General features: G+C 39.0%; 1 protein-coding gene across 1 annotated transcript; it reads right to left on the bottom strand.

The window, feature by feature from the left end:
* Window positions 1-939: 939 nt before the first annotated feature.
* On the bottom strand, window positions 940-22807 carry si:ch211-136a13.1 (HHIP-like protein 1). Its single transcript, XM_061046419.1, has 14 exons — window positions 21634-22807; window positions 14805-15069; window positions 13669-13948; window positions 13416-13541; window positions 12777-12920; window positions 9970-10082; window positions 9531-9671; window positions 9043-9117; window positions 8570-8696; window positions 7057-7202; window positions 6279-6360; window positions 5433-5515; window positions 4811-5221; window positions 940-2688 (listed from the first exon to the last, which is right to left on the bottom strand). The coding sequence occupies exons 1-14, from the start codon at window positions 21913-21915 to the stop codon at window positions 2003-2005; spliced, it is 2961 nt and encodes a 986-aa protein (XP_060902402.1). The 5' UTR covers window positions 21916-22807; the 3' UTR covers window positions 940-2002.
* Between the last annotated feature and the right edge of the window lie 286 nt (window positions 22808-23093).

Here is a 23093-nt window from a genome sequence, read left to right as displayed (position 1 = left end):
TATCTTGTAATGCAGCAATCCTTTAAGATGTGTGTTGGTGTCTGTAATTTTAAAGTGAATAAAGTCATTTCATAATTCAGATATTCTTAAGATAGATTTGTAAATCCTGAAAAACAAACTCAGTTAGGTGCTACATTAAGGTGCAAAATAATGTGTTGGCTGGCATTTTCTCACGTTCAACTGATTTGAAACTTCCCCTCCGCAGAGTGAAGTGGAGATGATTCATTTAATCTTTTTTTCTTTTCTTTATGGCTAATTTATTCTTTTTCCATACTGTTCAGATTTAAGTTCAGCCTGTTTGGCTGAAAATCATGAAGACATTCTTATATCCAAGACAGCATATACTCTGCCAAATCTATCCACTGATACCTTTCTGCCACAAATGTTTGCTATGAAGTAAGCATTGCTTGTCATGTGACTGTACTTTTATGATGAGGTGGCTGACTTCCACTTAAAAATTGAACACAGGAGAAAATAAAGAGGGGTTTAGAGGAATTGAAGGGAAAAGATTCTGCCAAAAAATGTCTGAAACCCAAAAGCTCCTCTGTGGATGGTTCTGGTCGCATTTGAAATACATTATAAAGAAATGCAGTGACCTGGCTTCCACATGGCCGAACTGTCATCAATTAGAACTATTCTTGTCTGTTTTCTCTCTAAACATTTAAAGATTTAGACAGTTCAGTTTGACCTTCTGACCCCCTAAACAAATTCTGTTTCAGATCACAAGATGTTGTTGAATAGCCTACTTGAAATGCCAACAATGCTTGTTCTCTCAAAATGTCTGTTATACAGGCGGATACAGTGCTCCCCGCTTAAGCTGTCCTTTTTTCTGTGTGTTTGTATGTGAAAAAAATGTGGGGCGGGGGGGTCCATCCTAATTTAAAGCGCTCTTAAGCACATGATAATGATGATAATGATAATGATAACGTAAGACGTAACTCATTTGCAAAAAAAACTTTATACATAAGGTGAGCACCCTGTGCCCTCGGATCTCATTATATAACACTGGAAACATTTTTTTACATTCATCAGAAAGAATGCCCTGCATTTTATGTTACAAACTCTTTAGATTGTACATTTTTTTAAATCTTAAAACTACATTCAAAAACAGTATTAAAATAACTAAAAAAGACACTGCTGAAATGATGCAATACAAAAATACAAATATATTCTTAAAACAAAAGACTATTTTAACAGGATGTGCATTGATTTGCAATGAATATCTTTTAAGAGTGTAAACAGAACACATACAGCCAGAACATACAAAGTTAAGTTTCTCCAAGATTCACTCAGTCCATGTTAAAAGTTTTTCGATAAATGATATTCATTCATATTCTTTAAAACTATTGTTTTTTTAATAACAGTTCCAGTTGCAATGTTTTTAAGATTGTTTTCTGTGTAACACACATCTACTGTGAGCTAGTGGGAAAAACAATATAATAAAGCTCTTTGTCTCTATCACATTAGGTCCATTTTTGTGTTGAGATGTCAAATTTCGACACTAGAACATGTGATAAAAAATAAAGTCTAACATGTAGATTTTCAGATATAACAAAGACACAGCAAACAATACCCCTCCGTTATATCATATACACAACTTTGCAGACAGACGGGAATCAAGACATTGAATACTTGTGAAGTAAGTTTGGGGTGTCATTTAAAATTACAAACTAAAAAACACTATAAAAAATAGTTTGAGTATAAAAAGGGGATTGAGTGAGTTTAGGAGATGCTTTTGAGCATTGGGGGTTAAAAAATGAAAAAAGTATCCTCTATATATATATAGACATTCTTTGCCATAAGCAGTGGGAGAGGCTCAAACACATATGTAAGACATGAAAATATGAAGAAAGAAATGTCCTCAAATGTATGCAAGCTGATATATATACATCTACACCTTCCATAATTACTCTCTCCTTTAATCCTGTCACTTCCTGTTTGTGATATACACCATCTTCTCCTTGACTTCCTAGACTTTGCTTTGAATTTCAATTCCTCCGTGCTAACCGCAGATCACCCCTACATCTTCCCCATGTGTGCAGTTGTGTTTCCCAACTCTGGACCTCTTGCACTGTAAGAGCGATCTCTCCCCACCCTCACACTCCACGTCATCTAGCAGGATCCTGACGCTCCTGTCTGCCTCCCCCAGTGCAGCTCTTTTCATCACTGCAAATGCGGTCGTGAAGCCGAGCTGTCGGCACACTACAGTAGCTGCCTTGGTGTTGAATAGGTCGTCGCACACTGTCCCCCACTCCCCACGTATAAAGATCTCAACTCTTCCTCGATCTGATAAACCGTCAGCGCTCACCAGTCGCACAGAGCCGACCCGTATCTTTCTTCCTCTTCCTCTCTTGTAACCGCGACCTCTATCTCTTCCTCGGGGCCTCTTAAATACCTGGTTACCCTCCCCGGCACTTTCCATCTTCACTCCAATCCACAGCCTCTCCTCCTGGGATTTAGGCAGCGATGTGTTGATTGGTGGTCTCTGAGGAGACGCCATTGGGCTCTGGCTCCAGTATGGCAGCCGCGTTGTGGCCTGAGGAGTGGGCTGTAGTGTGGTTATTGGTTGGGAGGTTGTACCCTGGGGGTATTGAAGGGGTTTCCCATGTCTCCTGGTTTGAGGTGTGGTGATGATTGGGATTTGAGCAATCTTAGAGAAGGCTGCAGTCATGATGGTTGTTCGATAACCTGAGGGAGAGACAGAATCACCCTCTTTATTTGAATATATGTAGTTTAAAATATGATTAAATATATCTCTAAAAAATATATTTTTTCTCTTTTATACATCATTATTTTTTTAAACGTTCTAGGCAAGTGTTAGATACAAAGGTTTACACAACTCTAGTATCTGTATGTTAAATTCAAAGCTATGTCGGCAGCAGGTGAGCTTAGCGTAGCACAATGCCTGAAAACAGGTGAAAACAGGAAAGAAAGCCGGCTTGGGTCTTTCCAAAGGTACCAAGACCGACCTATCGGCTCTGTATTACATTTGGCACACGACAATGTTGTAACAAATAAAAGCCAAAGTTTCAAAGTGTCCAGAAAGTCATTAGGCCAAGAAATAGTCACATAACCCAACTAAATCCACAACAGTTTTTTCAACATTTTATAAAGATAAAAACCTGTTGGTAGTTTTTTAGAGTTTCTTATAACTGGAGTTTGTTTCCTCTGGACAGAGCCAAGCTAGCTGTTCCCAGTCTGTATGCTAAGTTAATGCTAACGGTTTTTAGTTACAGATGGTTAGCTGGTTCAGTTATGGTAACTGAAATCTTTTGTTGTCATCTTACATGTTACAAGAGTGGCAACTCCACTAAGAAAATGTTCAGGAAAACAAAGAAGCATACTTCCAAAAATGAAAACAGTAGTACACACATTTGGTCATTTGGATCTATCTCTGTTTTACAAAGCTCTGATTTGGCTAAAAAGATCAAACAAGCAACGTTATCCTTAAGAACAGACAAGGGAAAGACATTAACACAAAGACACAAAGATGAATGTCCAAACTGGAGCTGATGCAGAAACATTTATTCAAAATAAATAACACCAAAGTGCCTGACTTAAATCAAAGTAGTGCAAATACCCAACAAAAAGAAGCACCATTTATCCTGCTTTAGACTCTTGTACCAGCCAAAGAATTAAACGCAGGCAGGAAGTTAAGTTTGGGAATTAATGCCACTTCTGGCATGCCTAACTCTCCTGTACCTGAGTTTGACACAAGCTTGTGCAAAAGGCTCATCCTCACCATCCACAGTATATGATTCGTACAAGCGAACGAGGGGGTTCGCTTTCTATCAGACATCAGAAAAGAAGCAAAAGTAGAAAAAGGAAATGTTACAGTAATTAAAAATAAAGATTCTAACAATTTGACTATAAATGATGGAATTCATACAATTAATGTCTAATTTCATTCTAAGAAGTAAATATGATGTATTACGTGCTTTCTTTGATTTTTTTTTCATTTACTTTTGTAGTGCAGAGGAGGTACAAATAAAGTGCAAAACTGATTGAACACAAAAACTAAATTGCATCGATTGGCTTGCTACAAAGACAACTTGATGTGAATTAAAACAAAAGAGAATTTATAATGATTTCAGTTGTTCTAATAAGTTGAGCTGTTACGTTTGTAAATTCTTTCTTTTCATTATCTGCTTGTATTAGACTGATTATTTGTGGCTTTTTCTTGTGCACAATTTCACTTTGTGCTCCTTGTTGAAAAGTGTTATTCAAATAAAATTATTATTAGTATTTTGCACTTGTGTCATCATTTCTCTCTGTTTTCTCAATGCCATAAATGTCTTGAAAAAACAAGAGCTGTACCTCTGTTCATATTCTCTCATACAGACCTAGCGTCCATATACAGTAACTTTGATCTAGCTGCCAAACCATTTAAATTATTTCATAATTTGTATTGTGTGATTTATACATATTAATTGTTATAGTTATTTAACAGCCTGTAGGTGATATGAGGAGAGAGACAATTATCTGTCGTTGTATCAGAGATGCCAAGTCATATTATTCATGGTAAAAGAAAATTGCGCACAATCTTCAATCTGAAGATATGGCAGGAGATGAGTTGAAAAATGTCAATGTAGCTATTAGCATGTTAGCATGTAAAGCAACAATAGAGCGCAGAAGAAGAAACCGTCTGGTCTGACACTCGTGGCTTTTCCCCGCACTACGTCCTGCACTGGTCTACTGGTGGGTTCAATGGTCTTTCTAACAGTTGACTTAACGGTTGTGTACAAAGATGGCTGAGTGTTTTGGTAATGGGTGGAGCTGGCTGGGTAAACAGGTGCACCAGTAGGCCTACCCGTGGGTGTGGTTCTGGCGGGGGTTGTTGCCACGGCCCTCTGGACAGTTGTTGGATTTACTGTTGTTGCTGGAGTCGTTTGTGTTGGTGTTGTTGCTTTGATAGTTGGCATTGTTGTCGCTGGTGTTGGTGTATTTCTCGTTGGCTTTCTTGTTGTCGCTGGTGTTGGTGTATTTCTCATTGGCTTTCTTGTTGTCTTTGTTGTTTCAGCTGTTGGAGCTGGTGTTATTGGTGTTTTTGTTGTCGATGCTGTTGTTGGTGGTGGTAGTGATGTTTTTCTTATTGTTTTTCTTGTTGGCATAGGTGGTTTTATTATTTTTATAGATGTTGATTTTCTCTTTGGGGGTGTTTTTGTTGTTGTGGTTGTTTTGGGTACAGGTGTGGTGGTGGGTTTCTTGTTGATAGTAAACTCTGAAAATGAACAGAAAGGAACAAATAAGACGTCATAATATGTGTAAACAAATCGATACATATCTCTATACTGCATAACTGAACTCAATTTTGCAGAGCAAAACAATAATGATATCAATACACATGATTATTTTGCTTGCATTGAGTAGACAGAGCTATAAAAAGGTTTTGGTGCAAAATGGCTAAAAGGGAAGCTAAAGACTCCCCTTACCTTCTTTTGGGTAGAAATGAATCAGTTTTCCCTTTATTTGAACAGGCAAAGGCTTGATGCTGCATTTTCCTGGTGGTGCTCGCCTGCGCGGTTAGGAAAGATAAAAAAAGCACATGCATGATGTAACACATTACATATTTATGGAGATTCTTCTTAAAGTACTTTTTTAAATGTTTAAGTGTATTCTATAAGGTCATCATTTCTAGGCTTACTACAGCTGGACAGGTAAATTGGGGACATCATCACAGAAACATTATAACCTGTGTATTCTTTCTTAGAACAAGATAGATCTGCCATGTTACTTTGTTTGTTTTTTGAGAAGGTCCTGGTTGAAATCATTGCTTTGTTTTGTTTTAATTCAGTGTCTTGATCTTTTCAAATCCTGGTCACAGTTCTTTAAAAAAAAACTCTGAAAACTCTGAAGAGAGACTTATTAAAAATGTCTGTTTATGCGATGTGCTCCTATAAGATCAATGACCACTCAAAAATGCAGTTCAGTCAGCCTCTGACTTTAGAGTACTTTGGATCAAATACGGAACTGAACAGGAAGTCTACACATTGTGATGTTACAAAATAAAAGTCCATGTAGATTGGATTTGGAGATAGATGTTTTCCCCCTGAAGAAATCTATATTATTATCATTACTGAGATCAGTTTGGCTGGAGGCTAAATTTGTTACATGACCAATCCTAATCTGTTGGGAGTAATACGATTGAAAGTAAGGGAGCTCCACATACTCTCGACCATCATAGCACTTTAACAGCCCAATCATATTTCAGAATTTTTAAGTTTTACATCAACATTTTACATCACACTTGTGAGTGATAAGTGTTGTTGAAGTGCTACCTTGAAGGGTCCACTATCTTATAAATGATTCCTGCTCTGGCTGTGGAACTCGCCTTTCCAGTGGCTAAGAAGTAAAGTTCACCTGCAGAGATGGAGAGAGGTAAGGGAGAGCGTGTGAGACAGACAGCAATATGTGAAGGGTAATGGCCAAAAACAAAACGACATTTATGAAACAGAGAGAAGAAAGAGGGGAAAGGTGAACTAAAGGTAGAAAGGGAAGAAGGAAGTTGGTATTTACAAGTTAGGATGGGGGACAGATCAAGAAAGTCAAAGAGAGCGCCATGAATAAAGCAAAACAGGAAATAGGAGAGAGCACACATAACAAGTTACAAAAGGTGTTTATACAGCGACAGGATGTGGACTTTGCTTGAACTTTTCATCTTAAATCTTCTCCAAGACACTTTCAGAGTAAAAGAAAAGGATTATTTAAGGCCAGCGCAGCATGTGTGCAACACTCTTCCTGGTAAATCAGCAGTCTCTTTAATTCAAACCAGATTTAGAGCCAAAGAACATTCTCTCCTGGCTGCTGTTAACTCCTTAGAAATGGGAACAGTTAAGAAGTAATTTAATACGATCAACAAGTTCACAAGATGAAAACACATTGACAAACCTTTTACACACAACTTACTTTTTGCCGAATCACCTCATTATGTATAAGCTTTCAGAATACATTATGTAGGTTATATGTCAGCTTTTTTTTTTTTGCTGTTTTTACTTGTCACATCCAAATAAATTTAACAATAAAGGTAAATTACACAAGCACAGTCACAGTTCTTACCTGCTTCATCCTCAGCAAAAGAGATGATGTATTTATAGTGACTGTTGATGAGTTTGGGGAACCTGCAGGTCTGGTCTCTTCCCATGCAGACCTCGTTGTACTGCCATTCCCCGGTGATTTTACTCTCCTTCAGAGACATCAGACGCCTGAAAAGAACCAAACAGCACAAAAGCTTTCACTTGCATGTATTCTTACTATAATATTGAAATCAGGCCTGTGCAAGTCTAACACTCCTTATTTCTTCATTTTTCTCCAGAGTCATTTATTGTTTTTCTGGATGTGCCAGTGGATTATTCGATTAATAAGAAGGTTTAGTTAAACATCCAAACTTAAAAGACAAAGATTGACCCATGTCGTATTTAGGGCCAATATCTGGCTAGACCCTAATTGGGGAAAGACTCTGCACTTTTTCCCTACAAACACAAATGGTCAAATGGTAAATGGACTTGAGCTTGTATGACCCTTTTCTAGTCTTCTGACTACTCAAAGTGCTTTAAAGGCCCTGACACAACAAGCAGACGGCAAAGAACCAGTGGCAACGAAGGCCTCACGAGGCCTCATGACGCCTTTGTCTTTGGCCAAAAAGTAGCACTTGAACACACCGCAAAGACTACAAACCACCACATACGGTTTGCACATGCATGAGAGGAAGTAACTCTCTATGCCAGCAGATGGCAGTAGTCCATTGTTATGATACTAGAAGACGATTTTCACACTGCTGTCGGTCACCGTCACCACTCATAATATAGGTAATTCTAATCAAGAATAATGTCTGATAAAAAGTTGAAAATGGCACTGGCGTTGTCAGTCCTTGGTCTTTTATCGTGGAAAAAGAAAAGAAGAGGTGGAAGCGACAAATAAGGAAAAACTGCACTAAATTGGTGAAAGCATGGATACTACAGCGGCCGGCTCAAGGGGCTTTCCTGAGCCTGTGTCAAGAGCTGGAGTTAAATGAAACCTACGAACAGCCAATCAGAGTGATTACTCTCAAACCGCACTGACGCAGACCGCAGATGGGTGTCGATGGGTAGCAATGGAGCAGGACACACCTCAAAAACTAGGCCGACGATCGCTCACCAACCGTCCAACTAGGACCGACAGCCGACAATCTCATCGGTGTGTCAGGGCCTTTCCACCGCAGGTCACACCCACCCATTTATGGCAGAGGTTGCTATGTAAAGTGGCCATCCGTATGAACTAATCCCATTCATACACGTCTTTTAGACGCAGAGAAAGCGCCAAGGACACACAGACATGTGTCTGCAGGTGCAGGGGATTGAACCGTCCACCTTCTGGTTTAGAGATGACTGACTCTACCACTGAACCACATCTGTCCATATCAGTGGACCAATTCTGAACATAAGGCTACAATGCTAATTTAATTTATAGTAAAATGGCTTGGAGCAGGATGGCTTGTTTTTTTTTTTAGGGGGGGGGGGGGTTATTGCAACTATCAATTCAAACACAAAGTGATGGACTTCATCATATTATTAATAAAACTTAAATCACATACCCACTCATGAAATCCCCAAAGATGTAGAGTCCATTGAGGTTGGGCATCTGGCAGCCTCTGTAGATGTATCCTCCAGTCACTGACTTGCCCAACTTGTGAGGGTAGGCAAAGATGGGCAGGGTGTCATCTAGACAGAGGACAATGAGTCTGATATGAGTGTCCCCATATCAAGAAAACAATAATATAACCATGAATAAATTCAATGAAGGTCATGAATGAGGAATATGAATTAGGGGTATATGAAAGCACACCTTCACCCACAGATTAGACCATGAAATAACATGAAGAAGTTACTGTTCACAGGCTCTCACACAGTAATGCTACACCTATTCAAAAATTCTAATATCTGACGTAGAATTGTGGATCAAAAAACTGAGAGTCAAAAGATGTGTGTCACAGCTCTTGTCACTGTCCTTTTGTGTAAATATTTGACTTTGGAAGTGAATGAAAGCAGCCTCGAACAGTGGCCTCACCTAGAGAGGAGTTCTGACACAGTTTGCGATCGTAGCAGCTGAAGCCTTCTTTGGCCCTCCATCCATAGTTGCCTCCTATAGACATGAATAGACAAAGTCAGAGTTACTCCACAGTGAAATAGTACGATTCTTTCTAAATGGAATTGTCTCAAAATGCAGGAAACACACTGTGGGACAGCAGAAATAGTGTCTGGACTATAAACAGACACACAGATTTGCTTAACAAGCTTTAATTGGATGTTTATTTCATGCTTTTTTGGGGCATTTCTAACCCTTTCCCTCAGATCCATTTTAACCTAATTGTTAGGGAGATTAAACTATAGTGTGTGACTCAGCGCCTGTGTGGTCTTTTGAGTTTTACTGTATATGACATGTGGATGAGACAACAACTGCAGCTCATTTCAAACAACTTTTTTAGGATCCATAATCTAGGATCTTGAACATCGTCCTTGATAATAATGTATAATTTATGCTTTAAGTCATCATACCTTTAGAAATGATGTCCACCTCTTCATATTTGTTCTGGCCTACGTCACCACACAGCATCCTGCCTCTACCTCGGCCTGTAGCGGGGTCACCACGGTCAATGGAGCAGCGCCACATGTTGCGAACTCCATAGGCATAAATCTCTGCAAAGAAAGGAAGAAAGACGATTGAAACCTGACACAGCACGCATGCCTGCGGCTGTATACAAGAACCAAAGCCACATTTCTGGAAAGATAGCACATTTACTGTGCCTGGTTTTCCTCAGTAAGAGAATAGAGGGGAGTAAGAGTAATTGTTTGTGAGCTCTTATGTTCTATCAATTGAAACAAAGTCAAGATTAGAATTACCAATTTGTGCATTGGGTCTTAAATATTAAGTTAATCCCAACAATCACTACACAAGATCATTTAATACATGAAGAATAGCTTAAAATGGATTTACCCGGTCTTGCGTCTTTCTCCTCCACGAACGGGTTGTCTGGGGGAATGCTGTACGGAACGCTCTCATCATTGTCTTCAACATCAACACGCAGCACCTTGCCAAGCAGCGTTGACCTATTCGACACAGAGCTTTTGTTATTTTTTTTTCCAAGAGATGTTTCACCTTTACATACTCACAAAACCTTTTTTGTAGTTTTTTTGTAGTTACTGTGTAACTTTACATTATTGTATTTTTTTATTTAACTGAATGTAAATATGTTTGATTTGATTTTAACTTCTATTTTTATTTTTAATAATTGTATTCCCGTCCCCTGTTTTCTGGAGCTGCTGCAATGCACAAATTTCCCCCACGGGGATCAATAAAGTTTATCAATAAAGTTTATCTTTACTCCAAAGACTCTGGCCTGACACACATGAGCTGAGTTTCCCCATTGGCTGTTGCTCTTTACAAATATATGGGAGCCAATCAATGTCTTCAGGAGGGGTTTAAAGACAGTTATATTGACTATTATTGTAACAATTTGGCCTTAATTTCACTCACTGGTCATACACAGTCAAGCTGTATTCTAGGCAACTTCAAAAATGCTCTCCTGACCATCTTTGTATTTGTTTCTGCAACTTTCTGTTCTTAAACCTTGCAATCCTCCGCTCAATCCTCGAACCGTTTTCATTTACTTATCTTCTGCAAATCAGCCTGCCACTTACAGTTATACATTTCCACTCAACATCCTATTTTTGGTAACTTTGCACTCCATTTTCACATCATTACCTGTTAAGCCATCTGAGCTAATTCCATTAAATGTGATCATTTTTGTCCCTACCACCTACTCTACCTTTTTCTGTTTTCAACGTTCCTCCCCTGTTGATCACTTTGCACCTCTCTCCTCCCTATTCCTTTTCCGCTTTCTCCTTATTATACCCAATTTCCACTCTTCCCAATCCCACCTTTCACTCTCCACATACCAGTGTGTGGCGGTCCACAGTGTGCACACTGTCAATATTGGACTTGGCAGGGTGTTTCCTCCCTCATTCCCAGAACGGCTAATACAGCAAGTCAACAAAACCCCTCAGAGAAAGCTACAAACCAAAACTCAGACTGTCTGAATGCAAGGTGTCAGCATCTTTGCTTAAGTAAACAAACAGTTCAGTTTCACTACAGCTTCTCTGCAGACTTAGAAGATGACAAGAGGAAATTTCATTTGGATATTTATACAACAGACACATGTATTTTGGTCTGTTACCAACTTCCAAGTATTTGTCTAGTCCAGAATTCAATTATAGCTTTTTTTTTTTAACTGCGTGATAGCCTAAGGATGTTTTGCAATGTAAAATGCAAATGAGTTATAAGACTTGCATTCGATGCATTTTAACCCTTGGGCTGTATTTAACATTTCAGTCGCTGTGTGTTGGTAATGATAATGAATAGTGATAGTTGCACACACTCCCTAGCTAGGTGATCTTCATGACAGTGAAATGAATAGCATCAATACCTTTTAAGAGCACAAATATATAAAAAGAAACACACACATTGCCTCGAGACACATCAAGACTATATCCAATGTAAATCAGATTAGTTATAATATAAAGGTCTTATGGTGTAAGAGTGAGTAATGTCTATTAATGATGGTGGTTTTAAAAAGAAAAGGCAAATAATGCTCTGAAGTCCCTTTTAATGAATCCCCCTTTTATAGACTATGTTTGCACTGCTCCTGGCATAAACACATCATGCCACCTCTTGTTAACTTAAAAAACTTAATTACTCTCATGCTGGGTTTGTTATTTCATTTCAAATGTCTCCAGACTGAGAAGAGCAGGCCCCTCTGTGGCTGCTTAACTCAGCTTTAAACTTTGAAACGATACCGGTCAAAAGCCCATTAATGTGTGCTGTTAAAAGATAATGCAGGGATACTCTACACACCGTCTGACATTTCTGCATCATTTCTTTAAATGATAATTCTATCATCAGACATTTCTGTCACTCCTAATCACAGCTAATTGTAATCTGCTTCTGCAACAATCTCACAGGGTTACAGTTAATGTAACTACACAGGGCCCGTCAAATGGTGTTCAACACTCCTCATTTCAAAGTAGACATAACTGAAGTCTTCTCTTTAGACTTGGAAACTTCATCATTGCAATTTTCTAAAAGTGCTCAACAGGGCCTGGCATGTCTCAAAGATAAAAGAACTTTATGATGATTGGTGTTGTCAGATGACTAATATGCGTTATACGAGCAGGTTCTCAGGCCAGGAAGATCCTCAGTTTCTGTGAAATCAACCAGTGGAAAGTAGCCATTACTCAGAGAGCTATAATTCATCAGCTGTGATTGAGCAACCTTTAAGTCTTTACAGTGTTGAAATGTGTCTTCACCTTCATTTTTATTCCTTTTCATTTGACTTAATTTAAATGGAATTTAATTAACAGGAACTCGTTTTTTTGCCAGTTCGAGCCGGTTCTCACTACTTAATGTTTACCTAGAATACTTTTTGAAGTCAAGGTAACTTCTTTAATTTTGCATGTTTCAATTGAACAACCTCCAAAAGCAAACACTTATCTTAAATTGCATATCATGCTGGAGTTTTGCAAGGCACTGGAATATTTTAAATGATTATGCGTCAATCTTTTCCCCAGACTCACGTCATAGCTGAACCGTTTATCTACAGGTTGTCTGTTGTGGCATGGAAACACATTCCCTAACAACAACACAGCTCCACTGCAGGAGTTTTAAGGTATCGGTGTTAGCAGATACAACAATCAACATGATGATGCGGCTCCTTCAGGCACATATATTTGTTAAATCATACTAACTTGTTCTGTGCATTGCCAAACTTTCCAAATGGATCCCCAGCTCGTCCACCGTCACCAATGAAGATGTACAGATACCCGTCATGGCCGAACAGAAGTTGTCCTCCGTTGTGATTGGATGCTGGCTCTGTCACTTCAAGAATGGTTCTATACGGTGAACCAGGATGCACATTAGTTTAACGACTTACATAACTTGTATCAAACACTCATGCATGTGTAGCCTGAGGGCTCTATATGTGGTCATCAGATCACTAATGTGTGGAAGGAACAGCAAGATAGAGACAGGTAACTTTCTGAAGCAGCATTTAGCTGTTTGCTTCCAGTCATTAGCTTCACAACACTTCCTGGTTCCTAATCACATAGCTAACCAATCAGAGGCTAAGAGGATTTATCAAGAAATACAGTTAAAAATATGTTTCAGATAATTAAACACATCAATATTTAAATACTGTTTAAATATAATTTTTTTTCATTTACGCAAACTTAATTTAATTAAGTTCCCTTCTAAACCTTACATGCTGATAGATGCCACAGAGATAGGCATCTCCATGAACAACTCAACATACAAAACGTGCTTCTTTACTGGCCTTCAAGTATTGTTTCTGTGTTCAACTAGTGTTCCTCAGACTGTGAACGCCTCACCTCTCAGAGGAGTGGTCCAGTTGGTTGTCGTCATGTGGTAACAGTGTGAACTCACTGATACGTATCCTTTCCTCTTTCTTTACAGACACAGAGTAGTATACATAGGCCTTTCTGACCACAGTGAACCTAAACAGAGGGTAAAGACAAACTTTACACATCATGACATTTTCTACAAAAAAAAAGACTTAAAACATGAGCTTCAGTGTCTTATCATAGCCCATACTGATAACTATTATTGTTGAGAAAGTAAAACCTCGGGTGTAGGGCTATGCAGAGGAATCCTCTCTCGTCTCCAGCCCACGGCGACGTAAGCACAGCTCGAGTGAGGTTGAGGAAAGGACGGTCGATCCTGGAGCCGTTAGCCAGATACGCCCAAACGTAACCCAGCTGCTCGGCCACAAAGAAGCGATGAGTCCCATCATCTGCGTGGATCATGGCCACAGGGTTTCGGAGCCCATTTGCAACCTCCTGCAAACACAACTCGAGACATCCTGTTGGATCTTCACTCACAAAGCCGAGGTTAGCATTCAGCTCTATAAACAGAGAAGAGGAGACAAGAGATGAGCAAGAAAACCAGGAATACATGGTAATGATGTGTCATCATAAAGAGAGGCTTTCTTTTATTCAAGTGATCAAGATTTTTTAACATGTTACAATACCAACTAACACCAAATTTACTTTGGACTAGAGCATTACTTATTCAGCTATACTGTCACACAATAAAATTGTCATGTATTTGAAGTCACGATTAAATCTCCAGGTATTTTCATATCATTCTTCTTTTCCTTATTTTGGACCGTTTGTTTTAAAATAATCACAGCTCATGATTTAACTCCAAAACCCAAGCAACTACAAACCTAAGGGCACGGTCACTCACATTGGCTAATTATCACCCCTCATGCATTTACAATGAGAGAGAAAGGCATTCATTGTAGTGGCAAATCCAGACGGAATCTTTGCATGGGGTTTAACTGAACATTGAGGAAAAGGTGCACCAAATGCAAAAGACCGATATCAAGAAGAGCATTAAGAAGTCAATATTTTGCATCAGCAGATCATGATCATCTGCCTGCACTTAAACTTGCGTGACTGTGATATAAACCAGGAACTATTTGCTTTGCTGCAAAATAAGCCAGCCAAAAATGATGCTTTCAACGAACAGCAAACCCAGTGTGCCTTCTGAGGAGTGGCAAAGCCTGGCAATAAATCATAATTAGACTTGGTAGTTAAGGCAAATAAAATGTGTATTTAAAAACCTGTGTGTTCATGTCGGGAGTTTATGTACGTCAGGAGTAATAAAGAAGTTTATACGATTAGATTTTCCTCAAACCAAGCTCGCTCTTTGATCAGACATGTCTGAGTTTTCATTGATGCGTGTTTCTTTATTACCTGTATTGGTCAGTACATTAGGATAGCAGTACTGTTTGTCCTTCAGCTCCAGAAAGTCACAGAACCTCCTGCTGTCTTCTTCTATGGTTGCAGTCAGGTTTGCAAACTGGTGCGGGCCCCCAAAGTCCTCCAGGAGGAGACTGAGCGTGTAGCGACACTGGCTCCAATACTCGGAGCAGTAATGAGGACACAGTCCAGGCAGCATCCGCATGGGTGTGTTAGCATCTTCAGCGTCATACAGGTGGGCAGAGTATGGGGAACACTCCTGCGAAGAGATAAATATCCTAATCACTGAAACATTCATTATTCAATCTGTGTACTTGAGGGATATTTCTGGTTTCATATGGATCTTTAAGAGTAAGAGTAGAAGAGTGAAGGACATCTACAGATCACATCAGTATAGGATTTGTGTAGTTATTCTACCTCACCGCCTAACTATGACTGGTCAGGCCTGGGTCACAGGCTGTCTGAGTGCATCCTGATATAAATGGATCCCGGAAAGGTCCAGTCAGTTATTAAGTCACAACCACACTGTCCACACCCAGAATGACAAGCTGCAGGCACAGAAAAAAACACGACACCCCAACCAACGTGTGGCCGACTGGTGCTCCTTCAGTCAGTGCCAGACTAACTTCACCAATCATCACCAGGAAACAAAAAACCAAAGCATCAAAATATCCCTTAGTTACTCATAAAATGTCTATTAAATTTAATCTACAGCAGATTATAGTGAGCTTTATTTTCTTTATAGAAGAAAATGTTTTGTTGACCTTTGTTCTTCTAAATAAAGGTTTTAAGCAAAAACTGACCACAAGCAAAAAAAGTTAAATTACTCAGCACACACATCAAACAACTTAGACAGACTCTTAGTCATATTCACAGAGTTGCAGGCCTTTAAACCTTATGTGCCATTGTCTCTCAATTCCTAGAGACGGATAAATGTGTTTCAAATTTTTGTTGTTTCACAGACTAAAAATGCACTTTTTAAATAATGTCAAAATGGACAAAAGCAGTTTTTTCATTTATTTTCATGATGTTGTCAAACACCTGCAATTACAAGAAACGTTACTCTCTCTGAGTTACAATATATAATTCAAATAAGCCTTTATTATAAGAAAGAAAAAAAAACATGGAGCCATGATAGAAAGTTCAAGAATGCAAACAAAACTATATGAATGCATAAAGTTAACTTAACTTTTACATTTTTACACTCAAACTCTGTCTAGCACTGCATTTGTGTGCATTTCTGTGTGTACGCCATGCTCAAAAATCTCCATACACAACAACATTAATAGTTACATTTATAAAGAAAAAGGTAGCAATGGGTGACTATCGTAGACTGCAAATATTAATGGACAAAGCCTGAGTGACGTCAGCTATCTGTTACGGCAGGGGGCTCCGGAGGCTCATCGGCAGCAGCCACCATGCTGGAAATCCTGTCTCAGCCTAACTTTCAGTCAACCTAACAACAGGCTGAAAGCTGGAGCTGAGGAGGATTTTAAGCCTCGTCGTGCCCACCTGTCAATAATGTCGGCTACACGCCTAACAATGGATAACACGTATCTTTCATAAAATCAAAACGTGGTTGTCTGTGCACACTCAAAGGTCCATTTTCTTTTAAATAGTATCAATAGTCCTACATTAAGATTTAACACTTCAGTGTTCAATTTTCTCTGAGAATTAAGCTCAAATGTGCCTTTGAATCTCACTGATTTCCTAGATGTTAATTTTATTTAAATGTATTTTCCTGGAGATCCTTGATTTCCCATATCCATGGCAAATACTCTAGAGCCTGTTTGACACCTCAGCTATTTGGTCCGGAATCCATGAAAAATAGGTTTAATACTGTTAGGAGAAAACATTGTTTGGGGTTTTAAGTTCCAGGCTTTTTAAATGTTTTTCCTCATGCAACTTCAGATGTGTTACCTCGATGGAACCCTTAAACTAGAACATAAGTTATAACAGTGAATCTTTGTTAAGTGACATGAAAGTAAAAGTGCATTGTTGGAAAGAGATCAGAGACTTCTTGTTAAATATCTTTAGTTGAAAACAAAAGATGTTTTCAGTGTGAGCTGCCATTGATGAAGGAACTTCCTGACGCAAACTGGGATGCAGAGCAGATGGAAGACTCACTGAGTAGATTTATAACAGTTACAAATGCTTGTAACTATAGCACCTGGTCAGGGTCAGATGAGGTGACTGTATTAGCATTCTGCCAAAACAGCCTTGGTTTACATTTTTGATGTGAAAAAAAAAATTGGAAGTGGAATGGGTTTTTTCATCAGAAAACACAACTAATGCATGCATAGAACATTATCAGCATTGACATAAGATGTATTGTTTTATCCAGGGCAAGTGAGTGAACGCTCCTCATAGTAGGACACTGTATTTATCGTCAGAGTCATGCCGGTGTTTCAGATGAAATAGCATATCCGGGAAGTAATTAAAAGGGGAAAGTAAAGAGTGCATTGTTTGGTCTTCAGCGTCTATAGTAAAATAACAATATATTGTATTCTGAGACATTCTCTTCTTTCGGCGCCTGCTATGATAGGTTAGGATAAATACATGTAACTGCTAACAGCTGTTCCCTGACAATGCAGCCACTTCAAACTGCTATAATTTGGTGTTTTTGCTAGACAGTTTAGAATAGAATAAAATTAAAACTTCAGCGGGATATGAAAGCTTTTTTTCCCCATGTGCTGTGTCTTCCTGACTTCTTGTGCTGTATACAGTAAGGCCCACATGGTGTTTTAATATGTAACAGAGAGAAGAAGAGTCATGGCAAGCAGATGGATGGCAAATAAGTTAATCGAAAACTTGACTGGACCGCAGAATAGAAGAGTGAAAATAAAAATCCACAACATTTTTGCTGCTGGTAGAGCAAACATGCAGAAACACTACTAGAGGGCTTAAAGGTGCTTAACAATGACAGAGGGAAACGATTCAGTTTTCTTTTGTCCCAATAATTATTCTAAAATGGTTCTCAAGGCTTTTTTAAATTCAAATTTAATCAATGCAATGCAGACAGAGCCTGAGCACCGACTTCAGCTTTAACACACACTATGATAGCAAGTAACAAAATACATATGTGCAAGGAGAACTCTCACTGTTTTACCTACAAAAAAAACAATATGGAGCCATGATAGAAAGTTCAAGAATGCAAACAAAACTACATGGATTCATAAAGTTACATACTTAACTTTTACATTTTTACACTCTAACTGTGTATAGCACTGCATTTCTGTGTGTACGCCACGCTCAAAAATCTCCATACACAACAACATTAATAGTTACATTTATAAAGGAAAAATGTAGCAATGAGACCTAGGGGACCACCCTGGGATTCCCAACCCAAGGATTGTACTAAATTCTACCTAAGTTCAGGATTGATTTACTGTTATTTTTTCTTTTACACAAATATGGGTTCTTTCAGTTCCTATCATTTTCAAAAGAGGATTCTTTATTGGCTTTAAAGCATTAAGTATATTGTGCACCACCTTCCCACCATCAGGAACTATTTTAACCTACATGGAACAACCTTGGAGTATCCATCATTACATATAGCATGAAAGATGTAAAGATGTAAAGAAAACATTTTATATAGATTTTTCCATAAAAAGGAGGCTGGCGATGGAATCCAAAAACTGAGAAAGGGTGACTGCAATGTTGGACAGGAAGAACTTGTAGCGAAATGGATGGAAGTAGACTAGCCAACATTGCCAACGCACACTGGAGCACTATCATATATTTACAGCACTGGTCCTGTTAGATGTTAGGGTTGCTAAGTAAATTTAAATCATATCAGAATTATCTCGGGTTGTACATGTTAATGTTAAGTCATATTTGCACATCAAAGTTAGTAACCAAGTTCCACAAGGTATGGTACTTGGACCAATTATTTTAAGCTTACATCTAGGTCACTTCATGAGGAAACACACCATTAACTTCCAATGTATGCAGACGACACTCAATTCTACTTATCATTGAAGCCAGGTGAAACTCATCAGCTATTTAAACCAAAAGTACACCTTTAGGACATTAAGGCCTGAATGATCAGAAATGTTTTGCTTCTTATGCAGAGACACCTCAGAGACATACATTATTTTATAATGGTCTGAATCTAGAATATAATTTTAAAACCTTCTTTTCACCCACAAAGGTCTTAATAGGCAGACCATATCTTAAAGAGCTCATAGTACCCCTTTACCCCAATAGAACATTGTGCTCCCCGAGGGCAACTTTTTACTTAAGTAAAGTATGTGTACACGTACTTTATGAATCTGGGATTACTCTGTAACCAAGCAGCACCATACAATTCAACTTTTAACTCAATAATTCTTCCCACTGTGTGTTTCGTTTGTGTTGATATATCTGTATTTAGTCTTTTTTTTATATCCCCTTAGTCCCCTCTTGCTTTTTGTCTACTATCTCTTCTGCAGAAACATGATATATCCTGTACCCGAAGCCAGAGGAGGAAATGGTGGTTTGTTTAGTCGGTTAAGCTGGGGATGATAAAAAATCTCCCTCCTGTCTCCCTGACACATATCTATTCACACTTCATTTCCCCTCTGTCTGTCTTTCTCTCCCTCCATCAGCCTGTCTCTCTCTGTTTCTCTTTTCACTGTCTCCTTAATACCAAAGCCAGGAAGCTCCTGCAGTGTAGCTTGAACAGAGGCCCACAGTGTGGAGCGTTTACCCAGGATCAGAACCAATGGGGTAACATGAGCGTTTACCCAGGATCAGAACCAATGGGGTAACATGAGCGTCTCCAGGGCATCTTTTGCTACAAAAAAAAGAAACCTGGGAGCTTAAAATATCAGTTTCAAGTGGCTCCAAAAAGTGGATCCAAAAAGAAATCTGAACAAAGGGTCTATAAAAAGTATTCAAAGGACCAGCAGGCACACAGCCAACAGTGTTTGGGTCATCCCGTTGGACAAAAGACAGAAATAAAAAAAATGGAAAGCTTGAAACCATTACTTCCATGTACCTCTAAGTTAACATTTGACATGCAAATAAAAAGTATGCCTGCAATATTCTGCAAACAATTCCAACCTTGTTATTTAAATGAGCTCATTGGTTGAAAGAATGTCTGCATGCAATCTTATGTAGCAGGTCCTTTCTAAGCTTTATATATTTACTTTGTTTTGAACTCCAGCTCAAACTATCCCCTAACTAAACTGTTGTAAATCGTATGTGCACTGCTGCACTGTCATTACTCTCAGGACGCAGCCTGCTCTGCTTGGAAAGAACCACAGCGGGCTATAATTACCATAATGATTGAAACCTATATTTTACAAGTCAGTGGATTTGTCAGTGTCTTAAGATAGTTTGTGATGCATTCAAGTGCAATGAAGACTTTCACTAACTTCTTTCAACTGACCAAATATTGTTGGTCTTGGCTTCTGCAAAATTAAGATTCTTATCCAAAGGTTTATGAGCCTTGACAAAATTGTGCTACACCTCACTTAAATAATGCACATGGTTAGTGTCATTGCTGCAAAGTCAGCATTTAATTATGCAATCAGTATGTGGGACCGGCCTCAAGCCTCATTCTGCCAATTGTCGAGAGTTTGGTTACGCCTGGAATCCGCCTAAGATTAGCCAGCTCCAAAAGTACACCAAAAAGCAGTGACACTGAAATAGAAATACTCATTAAATGAAATAACCATTAACTTTTTTTCTTTTTAAGTAGATTTCTAAAAGCGTTGTCAGGCTTATTCAGTTGCAGCTGTTGCATTCAAAGGAAAGTAAAAACTGCAAATGTGGGAGCAAATGTAAGTTTCAACACAATCAGTTTACTGTACTTGTGAGTTTGTATGCTCACCATTTTTTGGCTGCCACTGATATTTCTGTAGAATCAAGGTTAATGTAGTTTTTAACTGTGGGTAATCTTCTGATGACGTGAAATGTTTTTTGAATGGAAATTACCAAAAAAAAAAAAATGGAAAGGACAGTTAAATGTGCTATTGAGTTTTTTTTGCATCCATTTGTATTCATTCACCTTCAGGGTATGGAGTCCAGCTTATTCATGCCTATGTCTGTGTCTGTGTCTAAGCTTTTTGGAATCTGGAGAAGACAAAACAATGTTGACTCATACGGATTACATTAACAAAATAAAATAAACCAAGCCATTGTTTAACCTGTTCGAGACAATACCTTAATAGGCTTTCATAAAATGGTCATTTTATGTTTTTTATTCAAGACCACAGTCAATGCAGTCCATTATTGTTTGTGTTTAGCTTTACAAAGTCCAATTACAGGCTTACCCATCAAATCACACAGGTCCACCAGTAAACCTGCGGTTCAGCTCTCCAAGCATGAGTAAAATGCTGTCTAACAGATGTCAACTCCCCCACGAAGCCATTTAACCACATGTTTTGTTAGTTAGTGCTCTTTGGAGAGATCAGCTTTCACTGACGAACCAAACCACAGCGTTTTTAGGAGTGAGAGGGAAAATTGTACCCTCAGATTGGTGCCCTCTAATGCTAATTGAATCATTATTAGCTAGCTGACAAAATAAATGGGAGAGGAAGAAACGGCTCAAATTATGAAACATGGCAAACACTTTGTCAGCCACATGTTCAACTTTTATTCCTGACATATTTGGAACAACTTCATCTGTGACAGCAGTCACTCATTGAAAAAGTTTCATTCATATTCCTCATAAAAAAATATTCTATTGCTTATTTCTTTTAACTTTAGCGGGTCACAGGTCCTCATTTTCAGTACAATAGCATACAACTGCAATTGACACAAAATATAACTTCTTTCCTATATGGATTTACAGTAAATTACACTAATTATGAGAACAATAGAATGTTTTTCTTACTTGGCAGAGGATGCTGCGTAAGTACTTGCCACAGGTCATGTAGCCTGAATGGTCAAAGTTTGCCATGATGTTGTAAAATCTGACAGATATTTCCCCATCTTTCTCCAGATCACAGCATCCAAACTTTGTATATTCTTTACAGAAGACCAGCGGCTGTCGGGGCTCAAACGGAGGCTTGTAGTCCAAACACTGCGGGTGACAGCACCCCTGCCAGGCCGGGAGGAGCAACAGCAGGACGAGAGGAAGGAGGTGAGGAAAGTGATCACAGGTCACTAGGGTCATGGCTTAATGTCTGTCTTACAGTTCTGGATATTTTTGCTCTTGATCCAACAATTTCAATTGGATCAGTTTCAGAAAAGTTTTGTAGTTTTGAATGCCCTCATTTGTCTCAAAGGGAACCGTGTGTGTCAAACACACTGACTCAGCATCACACCTGGCTGCAAGTTAGTTGAAGATCTACAAAGCTCTTAGAATTGCTCTGGTTTAATTTGTCTCCACTTGTATTTCAAATTGCCCTTTTGAGGTGTGTTAATGAGGTCAAATCAGGTGAAACTAATCCAGATCCAGTGAACTCTCTTGATGGTGAGGAGATTTAAAGTGCAGCCGTCAACGTAGTGTGTCAGAACCAATGTCCCAAAGTCCTGAGAGGTTCAGTCTGTCTCACTTAGCAAAAGCTTCTTTGAATCACAAGTTGTTGAATGGATACAGTTGCTGAAACTTGATGTCCATCACATGATAAGTTCTCCAAAATAAGTTCTCATCTAGAAACGTATTCTTTAAAAAGCAGTCCCATTGATGAGAGGTAGTCCAGATTCTTAGAAAGACAAATGAAATCCAAGAACTTGAGCAATAGAAGAGCCACCACTTGCTGAAGTTTCTGCTAAATATTTACTTCCAGTTTGAAGTCAGTGGCAGAGCCTCGCTGTGTTTGCTCTGGACATGTGCTCACTTGCTGCAGCAGACACTAGCCATACATGCAGACCGCAGGAGAGAGTGGGAGAGAGAGGTTCTTTCATTCAGACACAGAGCCACGCTGCAGCCTCGACTTAGATCCCTCCCTTCTTCCTTGCTTCTTTCCTCCCACTCCTCTCTCCTCCTGTCTTCGTTGTCATTTGCTCTTTCACTCTCCTACATGCATTCTTTCCCAAAGCATGCGGTCCATATTGCCCTGAAGTTGCAACTTTCCACCTCTCCTCCCCCCCTCAGATCTCCTCCCCTCGTCAGCATTCCCAGACCTCCTCCTCTCTGTCTCTGCCTCTTCCAGACAAACTCACTACCTCTGGTGTGTGTGTGTGTGTGTGTGTGTGTGTGTGTGTGTGTGTGTGTGTGTGTGTGTGTGTGTGTGTGTGTGTGTGTGGTCAGATGAATCAGGACGTGTGCTGGAAGTAGAGACTTATGGAGTCTCCAGGCACAAATCCAAATTTTATGTTAAATAGTCAGCCGACATTTATATTTTATTA

The sequence above is a fragment of the Labrus mixtus genome, chromosome 9 (genome assembly GCF_963584025.1).
Source record: "Labrus mixtus chromosome 9, fLabMix1.1, whole genome shotgun sequence".
NCBI lineage: Eukaryota > Metazoa > Chordata > Actinopteri > Labriformes > Labridae > Labrus > Labrus mixtus.
Note: the sequence above shows the minus strand (reverse complement) of the source record. Positions and strands in the feature narration are given on the sequence as shown.

Bases quoted from the DNA above. Each gene is read 5' to 3' on its own strand.
- si:ch211-136a13.1 (XM_061046419.1), bottom strand. From the start codon at position 21,915: ATGACCCTAGTGACCTGTGATCACTTTCCTCACCTCCTTCCTCTCGTC. The intron at 13,949-14,804 runs GTAATAAAGAAA...CTCTGTTTATAG, and splicing joins TAATGTACTGACCAATACAG to AGCTGAATGCTAACCTCGGC. The intron at 10,083-12,776 runs GTTAGTATGATT...TGTGTCGAATAG, and splicing joins TTTGGCAATGCACAGAACAA to GTCAACGCTGCTTGGCAAGG.